Source organism: Ziziphus jujuba, chromosome 1 (assembly GCF_031755915.1).
Source record: "Ziziphus jujuba cultivar Dongzao chromosome 1, ASM3175591v1".
NCBI classification, from domain to species: Eukaryota; Viridiplantae; Streptophyta; class Magnoliopsida; order Rosales; family Rhamnaceae; genus Ziziphus; species Ziziphus jujuba.
The window spans coordinates 10,662,393-10,675,135 of record NC_083379.1 but is presented as its reverse complement, the minus strand read 5'-3'; the positions used below and the strand labels follow the sequence as shown (position 1 = coordinate 10,675,135).

Sequence of the window (12,743 nt, the reverse complement as noted above, 5' to 3'; positions counted from 1 at the left end):
TTTGAGTTTATGAGTTCAATTTTCAGCTTTCTAGAGCTATATGTGAAGGAATATGTTGTCTTGAGTATAATATCTTCCTACTGTTATTTTGTTTTGTTTTGTTTTTTTTATTTTTATTTTTTCATAACAAGTGAAAATGAAAAAGGGAAAAGAAAAAGGGGGGAAAAAAAAAAGGGTGGGTTATAGTTCAAATTGCAAAATGCCTCATTCCACTGTTAAAGAATTTAAGTTTAAATGGAAACGCAAAAAATGCTCAATATATTTTAATTAAACAAATTTAAAGCCGACCAAACTAAGAGCATCCACTGGTTATAAAAGCAAATCTTTGAATCTATTATTTTAATCATAGCTTTCAACTTTTGGAAGAATATTGATTAACATGATATGGAAGGCTCTGTTGGGAAGAATTTATGGCATGGAATCCAGTTGTCATTTGATGCCTTAAAAGGGTAACACAGTCTTCTCTGAAAAATGACCTAAATGGTTATTTTAGGCCAACTGTCTGGAAGAATTTGTTCCCTCTACCATATTTGAGACAAGGAATATAATTTTAACATTATTATATTTAGAATTATTCCTTCCAACTGCTTGTTTGATCTCTAAAATCCTTTGTTAGAATTGATGATACGAATTCTTATTTATCAGATTTGAAAAGCTCGTGCGACCACTTAGTGAAATTTATTTTAAGGAAAAAATTAGAACTTTGTGGTAGTAGCAGAGATCAAGGGCTAAAGGTTCGTATTGCGAGGTTATATATTGTACAGACCTTTCAATTTTAAAATTTATCTCGTCCCTACAATATATATATTCAGAATTTTCAAATGTATTGTATTTTTACATATCTATTTTCGCTCACCTTTTGTACTAATATTTATCAATAAAAAATTTTGCTTCTCCTGTGGTTTTCCACGTAAATCTATATGTATTTTTGTTTTCATTCTCGTTCTTCTATTGTTATTGTTTTTGTTCTATTTTAAGTAACAGCCTTTATGTATTTTTGTTTTTATTCTCGTTCTTCTATTGTTATTGTTTTTGTTCTATTTTAAGTAACAGCCTTTTTGACTTTCAGGAAGGATATGTTCTCTTAAATCTATTTCACTAGTCCTCAATGTACTTCTCATCCAGCCTATGCTTTCTATTTATTTGCTGTTTTTAGCATTATAAGTTTGAAGAGAAAAGAAAAATAAAACACAGCAACCTAGCACATAAATGGCAAAAGGTGATGATCATTATCCTCCCCTCTTCGAAACAAAACCAGCCAAGGGTATCGTTCCATTCCGACTTTTTTCAGCTTCAATCTTCATTTCTATATGCTTTATCATGGTTTACAGGGTGAACCAAATGCCTGCAAAAGAAGAAGCAGCTCTTCTAGGAAGAAAATGGGCTTGGATTGGGATGCTTCTTGCAGAGCTCTGGTTCAGTCTCTGTTGGATTCTCAATGTTGTGGTTAAATGGAAGCCCGTCTATCGTTACACTTACAAAGACAGACTCTCTCAGAGGTGGTCTATTTCACCTTGTCTCTCTATCTCTCTATCACTCTCTTATGTATTTCCAATACCATTGAAAACTTTACACACGCAAACATTTTGCAGATATGATGAGGAGGTTTTACCCGGCATAGACATATTTGTATGCACCGCGGACGCCATGGTAGAGCCACCAAGCATGGTTATAAACACGGTGTTATCAGTCATGGCTTATGACTACCCACCGGAGAAGCTTAGCATTTATCTATCCGATGATGGTTGTTCCGACTTGACATTCTATGCTCTGTTAGAGGTCTCTCGGTTTGCAGAGCAATGGCTTCCATTTTGCAGGAAGTTCAAAGTGGAACCCAGATCGCCGGAGGCTTACTTTCAGAGAGCTTCTGATCAAGTTGAAGATTCCGCCATGGCCAGCGAGTGGACCTCTATTAAGGTCAGTAATTTGCGTAGTCTACTTCTGAAGTGTCAATTACGAAATATCAAATATGGCTTGCATTGCTTTCAGACAAAGCCAGATGGTCTTCTTGATGTCCCTGTTTTATTCCCCTGTTCTTGATCTAATCCTCCATGACATGATATGATATAATATTCCGAATAACTATTCTTTTAAAAATAAAAATAACTGCTTAAAATTTTTTTAAAAAAAATAATAATAATTTATAGAAATAAAAAATAAAAAAGGAAAAATAATTTATATTTATATGTTTAGTAAAATATTGATTTAAAATCAAAATTTATATGATAATTTATATTTATATGTTTAGTAAAATATTGATTTAAAATTAAAATTTATCCTTTTAAAATATTTTTTAAAAAAATATTCAAATTTAATAAAAATTAATTAGAAGTTCAATTTTATATTTATTAATATATTTTTAATATGGAATAAAAATTTTATATTCATTTATATATTTTTAATATATGATGATCAATGTAAATATAAACATAATAAAGATATTTTAAACTTCATCCAGATTAAAATATAGTAATAGAAATTCTAAAGTTTTCAAAAAAAAAAAAAAATTGGTATTCTTTCAAATTGATACATATCTATTTCTATGAAATAATTATTATCAAATTCAAAAATTTACCAAATATAGAAAAAATAAAATCAATGAAATAAGTATTCTATTCCTATATTTATTTCATGAATTAAACATACTCTAAAAATGAAATAGCTGGAACATAATTATATGAACATTACATATACATATATAATAAATAATTTTTTTTATTTTTTTATTTTAATTTTATGATTAATATGCCATCATAGAATAAATGAAATCATGAACTTTTGCCAACATGAATTTGAAAAGGAATGAATACTTTTTTTTCATTACAGAAGTTGTATGAAGACATGAAAGCAAGAATTGAAACCACCACCAAACTAGGCCGAATTCCAGAAGAAATAGGCAAACAACATGAAGGATTTCGCAAGTGGGATTTTGTTTCAAGTCGGCAGGATCATCAAACCATTGTTCAGGTATGGAAAACAGTAACCAAAAAAAAAAAAAAGAAAAAATACGTCAGTTTCCTTTGCAAATGTTGCTGCCGTATATGTTTTATCATAAAAACATGCTCCAGAGCTAAATGTTTTACTTGCAACTTATTACAAAATGTTTATTTAGGAATAAAACTGTTTTGTTACAAAAATACTCTGTCATTATTAGAGTTTTGATTACAAAGTTAATTATATTTCATTCATAAACGTATATGGTTGTGATAAAAATTTGTAGACCATAACCTGTAGTCACAATATGATCACATCAATCTGCAACTAATAATTTTCACAGGGATTTATGATGACCAAAAATTGAATTTTTCAGTTTTTGTAGTTCTAAATAAGAATTAACATCTGAACTTCAATGAGTTGTTATTTGTTTTTTCAGATTCTCATTGATGGAAGAGATTCCAAATCTGTGGATATTGAAGGACAACCTTTGCCAACCCTTGTATATTTGGCACGTGAAAAAAGTCCAAAATACCACCATAACTTCAAAGCAGGAGCCATGAATGCACTGGTAAAGCTAAGTATCAGCTAATTAATTTTATTAAGAGAAAGTTACCGTAACACTTACTTTTTCAATTTTGCAAAATAACCTCTATATTTTTAGAAAATGCAAAATAATAATGTAATAATTTTTTTAAAAAATGAAACCTTTTCTTTTTTTCTTTTTTATTTTTTTTCAAATGAAATGTGATAGGATATTTTTGTAAAATCTGAAAAATAGCAAGGCATTGTCATAAAAAATGACTGAAACTTCCCTTATAAATAGTACACCCAAATTCAAAACTCCCCACCTACAAGATGGCTGATATATATAAATTCTACTAAAATATTTTCTATGCTTTGATGATGAAAAAACAGTTAAGGGTTTCTTCGCGGATAAGCAATGGTCCAATAATTCTTAACGTGGATTGTGATATGTATTCAAACAACTCGGAGTCAGTGAGAGATGTTTTGTGCTTCTTCCTGGATGAAGAAAAAGGCCATGAGATTGCTTTTGTACAATTTGCACAGGCCTTTGATAACCTCACAAAGAATGATGTTTACAGCAGTTCCTCACGTCTTATATGTGAGGTTAGCGAAACTAATAAAAATGTTTTAAATTTTTCCTAATTAATACCTTGTTAAACAAAAAGGTTTAATTTAATTAAATGATCAAATGGTTTTTTGAAGGTTGAGCTTCCTGGTCTTGATAGTTATGGAGGGCCTTGCTATATTGGCAGTGGTTGCTTTCATAGAAGGGAGTGTCTTTGTGGGAAAAAATATAGCAAGTCAATATACAAGGAAGAGTGGAAGCACAGTAGATTAAAGATGGAGGAAAGTGCAAGTGTACTGGAAGAATTATGCAGAGTTCTTGCAAACTGTTCCTATGAAGATAACACTCAGTGGGGCAAGGAGGTCTTTTCTCTTGACATATCACATTTGCTAAACTGCGTATATTGATATGCATGTATACAGATTTGATCTCGTTGGAACTATCTGTCAATTTATAATGAAAGACATAGTAGCGTGGCAAGTGCTAAATTTACCTATTTTTAGTCAGGTTTTTTAGATTTGAATCATTCATTTAGGTATCACTTTTAGCACCTTCCCTGTCAGTAAGCGTGGTTTCCAACATATCAAACTATATGTATACACACACACACACACACACACACACACACATTGTAAGTAAAGTATTGATGATGTGCATGCATGGATGCAGATGGGCTTGAAGTATGGATGTCCAGTGGAGGACATTATAACAGGGTTAGCAATACAATGCAGAGGATGGAAATCCATATACTACAACCCAGAGAGGAAGGGCTTCCTAGGAGTTGCTCCCCCAATGCTGCTGCAATCACTTGTACAACATAAAAGATGGTCGGAAGGAGATTTTCAGATCTTGCTCTCAAAGCACTGTCCCTTGTTGTATGGATACAAAAAGATTCCTCTACCACTTCAACTATCATACTGTCAGTACATGCTTTGGGCTCCAAGCTGCTTGGCTTCACTCTACTATTTCGTTGTGCCATCGCTTTGCTTGCTCAAAGGGATTGCCTTGTTTCCAGAGGTATGTATTAGTAAGTTTCCACCTGTATTAGGAATAGCACCCTCTCTATTTTGTCAGTTCTGCATAGGATTGTCTATGCATCTTCATAAATCCTGCACTTAACACTTTTTGTTTCAGTATCAGACTTTTTGTGTTCTAACTTCTTGAAACTTTCACATGTAAATAGATATTGTTTAATTGATTGTATTTACATGAAAGCATAGAAGATTTACAGGTAAAAAAAATATAAAAAATTTTTACAGTATAAAAAGAGTGATATTGCAACACAAAATGAGTACAAAAGCATTTGTAATTTTACAAAACTGGCAAAACAACATAGAGGGTATTAGTATAAGTTACTAGAATGATAAGTTCATGTATCTTCTTAATTTTCTCCTTGTCCAAACAGATGCTAAACCCATGGGTGATACCATTTGTATATATCTTCTTTGGGAACCGTTTATACAGCCTTGGAGAATATCTTTGCTATGGAGGGACATTCCTAGAATGGTTGAATGATCAAAGAATGAGAATATTTAGAAGATCAACTTCATACTTGTTTGCCTTCTTTGACAACATCCTGAAGCTATTGAGGATCACAAAGTCAAGCTTCATCATCACCGCAAAGGTGGTTGACGATGAAAATGTGTCAATAAGATATGAGCAAGAGCTAATTGAGTTTGGTGCCACTTCCCCAATGTTTACCATTTTGGCAACACTTGCATTGCTCAATGCCTTCGTTTTTGCTGTGGGATTGAAGAGGTTGGTAATGGATGATCACCAAACTTTTGCTGCAAACCCATTTGCATTGCAGATGATTCTATGTGGCCTGTTGGTTTTCATTAACCTGCCAGTTTTTCGAGGTATGTTCTTTCGGATGGATAAGGGCAGAATTCCTACCTCAACAACATTTCAGTCAATAACTTTGGCTCTGGTGGCCTGTTCCATAATTTTGTACTAATTAGGATTAATATTCTCATAATGCCCCAGGGATGAAAAGCTTATAATTGATCAGAAGTTCAACTCTTTTGGTTCTAATGGTTTGGAGTATGTTTCTCAGCATTAATCATTATTCGCCTTATTTATCTTCCATTCTTGATTGGCAAGTAACGTTTAGTTATCATATTTACACGTACAAAAACCAAAGATGAAAACGATTAAACATGTTGAAAAAGGAATTTTATCTAATAAAGCTGGCTAGCAATATCATATAAATATAAGATGATCAAAAACAGGTTCCTGTATATGTATGTTTATTCCCAGAAAGAGATTTCCATCTGTGGAAGCAAAGCCCCGACTATGAAGCCCACCTTCACCACCCACCTGTTTCGATATATTTTAAGAGAGTTTGAAATAACTAGCTTCTGGGTCATATATAGTGGCTAACCTCTCTAATAATTCTCAAAGACCTGTGGAAACTGTAGGAATAAATAGCAATATTCTCATAGTTATGACCTTTCTCCTCATACAATAAGAAGCATGATGAAGATTGCAGAGCACTCTCCTGCTCGTTCTGAATTGTTTTAATACACATGTCGAAGTCTTGTGAGTTAAGAATGATCTGAGCATTGCTTACCTATTTTCTCATTCTTGATAATATCAATAAGTAATGGATATGACCATTACTACAGAAATTAAAGTAAAAATAATACACCAGAAGTTGTAGGACTTTTTTATACTAAATACGCTTCTATTTTGCTACTTTTGTTGAAACGCTTTTGCAATTTCAGACATTATATAAACACCTCCATTATATTCCATGTATTATAGGTGAATATGTTAGGGCATTCCAAAGTTTTTAATTGATTAGTATTTAGTAGCACACATCTTGTTGCCATTCAATGTTCATTCTGGTGTTCTGCAGAATATGTTGATGTTAAATTCTCCTTCATTTTCACTCATAAAGGTATAACAAGGAGAGCTGGGAAAGAGATGAAAAGGAAAATAACAGGAGAAGACTAAGAAAGAAACAGATAAGACTTGATAAGTTGAACAAATACAGATCCATTTATTCTCTTAAACATATCTGATACAAGATTTGGTTTTTCTCAGGGAGAAAAGCCAAAGCAATGCATGGAAAAATGGTACAAGCAGTATAGCGATGTGGAATTGCAAATTCAATATCATAACTTAGAATGTCCAACCTTTGCAACTGACCTGCAAGATGCAAAATTCATTTACAGCTTAATAAACTTCCACAATAATCCATGGGGGGAAATAGTGAAATCCCTTTCAATTAGCTGAAATTTAATCAACAATATAAAAACTGGAAGAAAGAAAACTTACACGAGCTCAAGAACAAGTGAAGACGCTCCCCCTCCCCCATTGCATATACCTGCAACACCATACTTTCCATTTTTATGTCTCAGTACCTGCAAACCACAATTTTTGACTCAGACATTCTGAAGGATATGAAAATATGAAAGGTTTAAAAATAATAATAATAATAATAAATTAAAAAAAAAAAAAAAAAAAAAAAAAGCAACTCTGATTCTGTCTTTTATTCCCTCAAATAAAGGAGCTTCAACTCCCAAGTGGATTTAATTAAAAGGGGATCCCAAACAGAGGACCGTTTCCATTTTGCAGGCACAAACATGAACAAAACATGTGTGGAAACAGAAAAGGATCACAAACAGTGATTTAAATCATCAGGCAAAAAACAAAGTAGCTAGAAAAACAATGAGCCTTTGCAAATTACCCCTAACAATGTGACCAAGATACGAGCTCCACTGCACCCTAATGGGTGTCCCAAAGATACAGCTCCACCATGCACATTAACTTTCTCCTGCAATATTTTAGACAAGCATAAAAACTGTAGAAATAAGAACCTGCTGGTACTGGGTTAATCTGTAGCAAAGCCACAAAGCAGAGTGACCAGAGGAATAGATAGCACAGCTTGATTCTCAGATTTCAGAATGCATCATATCAAGTTTGAAATAACGGTTGAGTTGTCTTGGAAACTCACAGGATCAAGACCAAGCAGCTTTTGGTTGGCAAGAGCCACAACCTGCAGAAAAAAGAAAATGTGTACGATATAAAAAATTAGCAATAAAAACAGACGTGTGGCATGAACATAAAGCATAAAAGCTTACAGAGAAGGCTTCATTTATTTCATAATAATCAACTTGAGAAGCCTCCAAACCAGCATTTGCAATAGCTTTTGGTATAGCAAGGGCTGGGGCAGTTGTAAATAACTCGGGTGCCTGCACAGACAATCTTGTTTTAGCACTAAAGTTATCTAAATTTCATGAACAAGGGCAAGATAAATGGATTTTTTCACAACAAAAGATAAATAAATAAATAAATAGATAAAATTAGGATGAAAATAAATAAACATATAGATAAAATTAGCCTTTTCAATACCTGAGCTGCATCAGCAAAGCCCTTGATCTTGGCAATTATTTGTAACCCCAGCTGAAGTGCTTTCTCCCCGCTCACCAAAACTAACGCAGCAGCACCATCACTAACCATGATAGGAACACCAAACAATTATCAAAAACAAGGGAAATAAAATTTGCACTAATATATAAGAAAAGAAAACTTATAACAAAAATCTTATCATTTTTATTCAGCTTAAATTTTCTAAATTAACTTTAGGCAAGGACTAAAAGGATATATTTTAAACTGGAAGCCTAGCCATGCAACTTTTGGTACAATATAATACATTGCCCTTGATAATACTAAAGTCAACGTTCATAAATGCTGTCCCTGAAAGATCTTTCAAACAACTTTCTCCCAACATTAACAATGAGAACAATACAAGTTCTTGGACCTCTCAGTTGATGAAATTTCCAAGAATCTAGATAACTAGGCACACCACCAAACCTTTCCTGGACATGGCCTGGTAAAGGACACAAATATTTGCACTTCAACACACAACCACACTGATAAAGATAGAAAGGACCTTATAAGCGAAGCATTGCCAGCAGTAACAGATCCATTCTCCTTGAAACTTGGTTTGAGACTCCTTAGTTTTGCAGCATCAAACTACAAGGTAAAATATGAAAAGAGAAAAAAAAAAAGAAAATATATAATTTGGTACTGAGGCTAGAATCAAGTCACTCTGAAGCACAACCTCAGAATTCAAACCTAGTCTATATTATATACTCAATAATTTCACATGTTATTTAATAATTATAGTGAATCAAGCCCATAGATTTGTTGGTTCATTGTCCTAAGAATTAAGATACTCTTAGCATAACGCTCAAACCCTAACATGGTGAAGTTAGGATGAAAAGATAAAAATCTGTTTTGCTTTTGTTAAATTCAAGATTAGATAAGCTAATTAGCCAGTCCCTTGCTTCCTATTGTCATTAATTTATATTGCAGTAGAAAAAATATCAACATGCATGGCCAATTAGTACAATTTGGAAGAGCAACCAAGAAACCATTCAATAAGGAGAAACAGATGCTGACATTTAATCTCAATCAATTTGGAATTTATTTGTTATAAAAATTTATACAAATTCCAACAATAAGATTATATTACAATCAATTAAACAAAGTTTAAAAACTCAATCACAAGCCCAGTATTGTCTTTACCTTTACTAAACCCTCATCCTTGCTAACAATTGTCGATGATCTTCCTCGTCCACCAGGAATTTCAACCTGCAGGTACAATATTCTAAGCATAGCCATATATAATAAAACAAAAAGTCTATTCTTTGGCATTGAACTCTAATTCACACCGGAACTATTTCCCATTCAAAGAGACCACCATTTTGTGCAGAAATTCCACGCTCAAAGCTTCGAATAGCGTAAGAATCCTGGAAGAATTTGCATAGCAGAGAAACATCCACATAAGTAGTTCAGGATTCAAAGTCAACCAAAAAAAAAAAAAAAAAAAAAAAAAAAGAAGGAAAAAGAAAAACAAGGGGAGGAATATCAAACAAAAAGAAAAACCAGGGGAGGAATATCATACTACATTCTCTTAGAACTTAAGCATTTAATTGGGTACATGGAGACAGAATTTTACGCTTATATATGCAGTACATTATGAATCAAGTATATTTTAAAAATTAGTTTGGTACAAGCTTTTGATTACTAGACATCAAGAGGGAGGCAGAAATTCAAAAATCTTAAACCTGAAGTGAGAAGACTACCTGCTCTTTCCTTGATATGGCATGTTGATCAGCACATATTTCTGCACAAACTCCCATTCCAAAGTCATTATAGACATCCCACAAGCCATCTTTAACCATTCCATCAACAATAGTGTCATCTCCTAATCGAGATCCTTTTCTGTTAAGAAATGAGGATCAGAATAGATCACTCTGATACATCTCTCAATTAATTAATATATAATGATCCTTTTGAAGCATAGAGAACATAATATCTAGCAATCAACAAGCTCATAACAGAATGCACAAAGCAAACAAGTAAAGAGACAGTTCCATTTAGGTAAATTAACAGAAAATGTATCTCAAGCAGAGAAACAATTGGTTCACATATCATATAATATACAAAGTTGATCGCTTTACATCGAAGCTTCTCTTCATGTTACTTGGAAAAGGCCACAAGGATATCAGTTTAAGCCCCAAGTAATTGACCCGTCATCCATTGACTTGAGCGAGCATAAATTGAGTCGTTTAAGTGCAAGTTTTCAGTCAGCATCAAGCTTCCATTTTTATCTTTATCAGTTTCTGTGGCAAAATGCAATCACTCTATTTTGCCTTAATTTTCAATGTTAGCTTTCACAACACATCTTCCAACTCCATGAATGAGAAAAAGGAAAAACAAAAACAAAAGGGAATTATTTTTGCATAAGCAAGGATATAAAGCTAAACCTTGCTGCTGGTAGGTACTTAGGCGCGTTTGACATACTCTCCATGCCACCAACCACAACTATATCATTGGCACCAAGCTGGATGCTATGTGCTGCAATCATTGTTGCTGAACAAAAGAAAATAAAGATAACGCCTTGTTTCACTTTTTGAATACCAAACTCTTTGAAACATACAAAGTGAAAGTACCAGATTTAGCAATAAGAGAGAAGTTCAACCTTTCATCCCAGATGAACAAACTTTGTTAATAGTGGTGCAAATAACAGAATTAGGTATGCCTGCACCAAGAGCAGCCTGTCTTGCCGGAGCTTGCCCTAAATTCGCACATAGAACATTGCCAAAGAAGACCTCTTGTACTAGTGAAGGATCCACATTTGCCCTCTTCAGAGCGGCTTACAAAGCAAACATTCCAAACCCCATAAAATAACTTCAATAGGTGCACCAAAAAAACATAAAATTCAATAGACAGAAGCAAAAGGGTATCCCAAAAAAGAAATATATATTACCCTTTATGGCAATAGAGCCAAGTTGGATAGCTGATAAAGACGAAAGGGAGCCCAATAAGCCGCCCATAGGCGTACGAGCAACACCCACTATACAAACATCTGTTGCCAAATATTCAAAAAAGAAACCATAAAAACACACCTTAAAGACTGTATAAAACCATGATCCTCTTGAAATGGAAAAAGTAATTTATCAATTCGAAGTACAAGCTCTGATAGCAAAACACAGAAAGAAGAAATTTTAAATCGAACCATACAAAGAAAGAAAGAAAATATTCAGTTTCATGAGTGTTAAAAGGAAATAAATAACCTCGCGGTTTGATGGAAGCCGAATAAGATGGAGCTGAGCGTGGAGCCATGGCAGTGTCAGAGAAGGAGGTTCGTGAGGTTTCGAACAAGGGCAATTAAAAAGGAGAAAAAGAAGTTGCTTTGAAGCCGAAAATATGAAGTTATATATATATATGGAGTTGGAGGATATATTATGGGAGAACAAGAAGTAGAAAGAATGGCAGTTGGGCTCTTCTTGTAGGGAAGAAGAAGAGCATCAGCAATTTCAATCAAGAGCTTAAAGAGAGAGTCGTGATGGTGACAAAAAATGCATATATTGATAGGTGATATTATATTATATTATACAACTCTTTGTTCTTTTTATCTCTGCGTTGGAATGCTCAATACGCTTACTGCCACGCTGTCTTTAATATTTGCACCATTATTTTGGCTGAGATTATTTTCCATGTTGAAAGGGAAAGAAAAAAAAAAAATAGATATTGTTTTCCATATTGCAATTAAAATTATATGGTTCTAGGTGTTTTTTTTTTTTTTTTTTTTGGTAGGGTTCTATTTTGGTTTGGCTTTTAATACTTTCTTTTTTCGGATTTTGTTTTCTTTTTTAATGAAATGCATCATTCAGCAAAAAAGAGAATAAAATGGAATTTAAGGATTTAATTTTACCAGTTAAATGGACTAACAAGATAATACCATTTTTTTTATATTTTTTTTTTCAAGACAAGTCAAAAAGTTCTCATTAGAATTTTTGTTTTATTACTGCATGAAAGACAACACACCTTGAGCAATGCATATGTTTCGAAGTAGAAAAATATATTGTCGTTAAATGTCTCTCGTTGTTACATAAATGTCTAGAATAAAGGTCATGCTGCGCTGGAAGCCGATATGATCCTAATTCCACACGTCATACCAGTTAAAAAATTCCTATTTGTGGACAATTTCTCGTTTCTTCCTTTTATTTTTATCAGAGCAAACAAATTACAACGGTTTGGGCATGTATTGTGGAGGCCATCATAGGCTCTATGGGCGAAATAATCGCGGTCTGAACGTATACAAGTCCATCCAATTGACCTCCATCTTTGAAACCCAATAAAAACCATTGAGCAGCCTTTATCTCCCAAAGGGGAAAACTAGGAAAACTAGTTTTTA

The 12,743-nt window shown here is 33.3% G+C and overlaps 2 protein-coding genes across 4 annotated transcripts; one reads left to right on the top strand and one right to left on the bottom strand.

Moving 5' to 3' along the window:
* The first annotated feature begins 647 nt into the window (after window positions 1-647).
* LOC107415775 (cellulose synthase-like protein E6) lies at window positions 648-6,043 on the top strand. Of its 3 annotated transcripts, none has more exons than XM_048479045.2 (9): window positions 648-734; window positions 1,070-1,499; window positions 1,593-1,917; window positions 2,827-2,967; window positions 3,374-3,505; window positions 3,853-4,065; window positions 4,165-4,389; window positions 4,697-5,044; window positions 5,433-6,043. In XM_048479045.2, the coding sequence occupies exons 2-9, from the start codon at window positions 1,210-1,212 to the stop codon at window positions 5,982-5,984; spliced, it is 2,226 nt and encodes a 741-aa protein (XP_048335002.1). In that variant the 5' UTR covers window positions 648-734; window positions 1,070-1,209; the 3' UTR covers window positions 5,985-6,043. The 3 variants fall into 3 exon arrangements, with proteins under 3 accessions (XP_048335002.1, XP_048335007.1, XP_048335004.1); XM_048479047.2 differs by lacking the exon at window positions 648-734 and having other exon boundaries at window positions 987-1,219; window positions 1,332-1,499; XM_048479050.2 differs by lacking the exons at window positions 648-734; window positions 3,853-4,065; window positions 4,165-4,389 and having other exon boundaries at window positions 977-1,499.
* Window positions 6,044-6,982: 939 nt separating this feature from the next.
* Window positions 6,983-11,936, bottom strand: LOC107415786 (acetyl-CoA acetyltransferase 2). Its single transcript, XM_048479054.2, has 14 exons — window positions 11,620-11,936; window positions 11,313-11,411; window positions 11,025-11,198; window positions 10,810-10,915; window positions 10,126-10,264; window positions 9,712-9,789; window positions 9,566-9,631; window positions 8,928-9,010; window positions 8,387-8,486; window positions 8,116-8,226; window positions 7,989-8,030; window positions 7,722-7,808; window positions 7,310-7,395; window positions 6,983-7,180 (listed from the first exon to the last, which is right to left on the bottom strand). The coding sequence occupies exons 1-14, from the start codon at window positions 11,666-11,668 to the stop codon at window positions 7,147-7,149; spliced, it is 1,254 nt and encodes a 417-aa protein (XP_048335011.1). The 5' UTR covers window positions 11,669-11,936; the 3' UTR covers window positions 6,983-7,146.
* Window positions 11,937-12,743: the final 807 nt, after the last annotated feature.

What these genes read in the sequence shown, in the direction of transcription:
- LOC107415775 (XM_048479045.2), top strand. Translation starts at nt 1,210, where the DNA reads ATGGCAAAAGGTGATGATCATTATCCTCCCCTCTTCGAAACAAAACCA. An exon ending in AAAGACAGACTCTCTCAGAG is followed by an intron (nt 1,500 to 1,592) that starts GTGGTCTATTTC and finishes AACATTTTGCAG; the next exon opens with ATATGATGAGGAGGTTTTAC. An exon ending in ACACTCAGTGGGGCAAGGAG is followed by an intron (nt 4,390 to 4,696) that starts GTCTTTTCTCTT and finishes GCATGGATGCAG; the next exon opens with ATGGGCTTGAAGTATGGATG.
- LOC107415786 (XM_048479054.2), bottom strand. Translation starts at nt 11,668, where the DNA reads ATGGCTCCACGCTCAGCTCCATCTTATTCGGCTTCCATCAAACCGCGA. An exon ending in CCATATCAAGGAAAGAGCAG is followed by an intron (nt 9,790 to 10,125) that starts GTAGTCTTCTCA and finishes AAATTCTTCCAG; the next exon opens with GATTCTTACGCTATTCGAAG. An exon ending in AGCTGCTTGGTCTTGATCCT is followed by an intron (nt 7,809 to 7,988) that starts GTGAGTTTCCAA and finishes AAAATATTGCAG; the next exon opens with GAGAAAGTTAATGTGCATGG.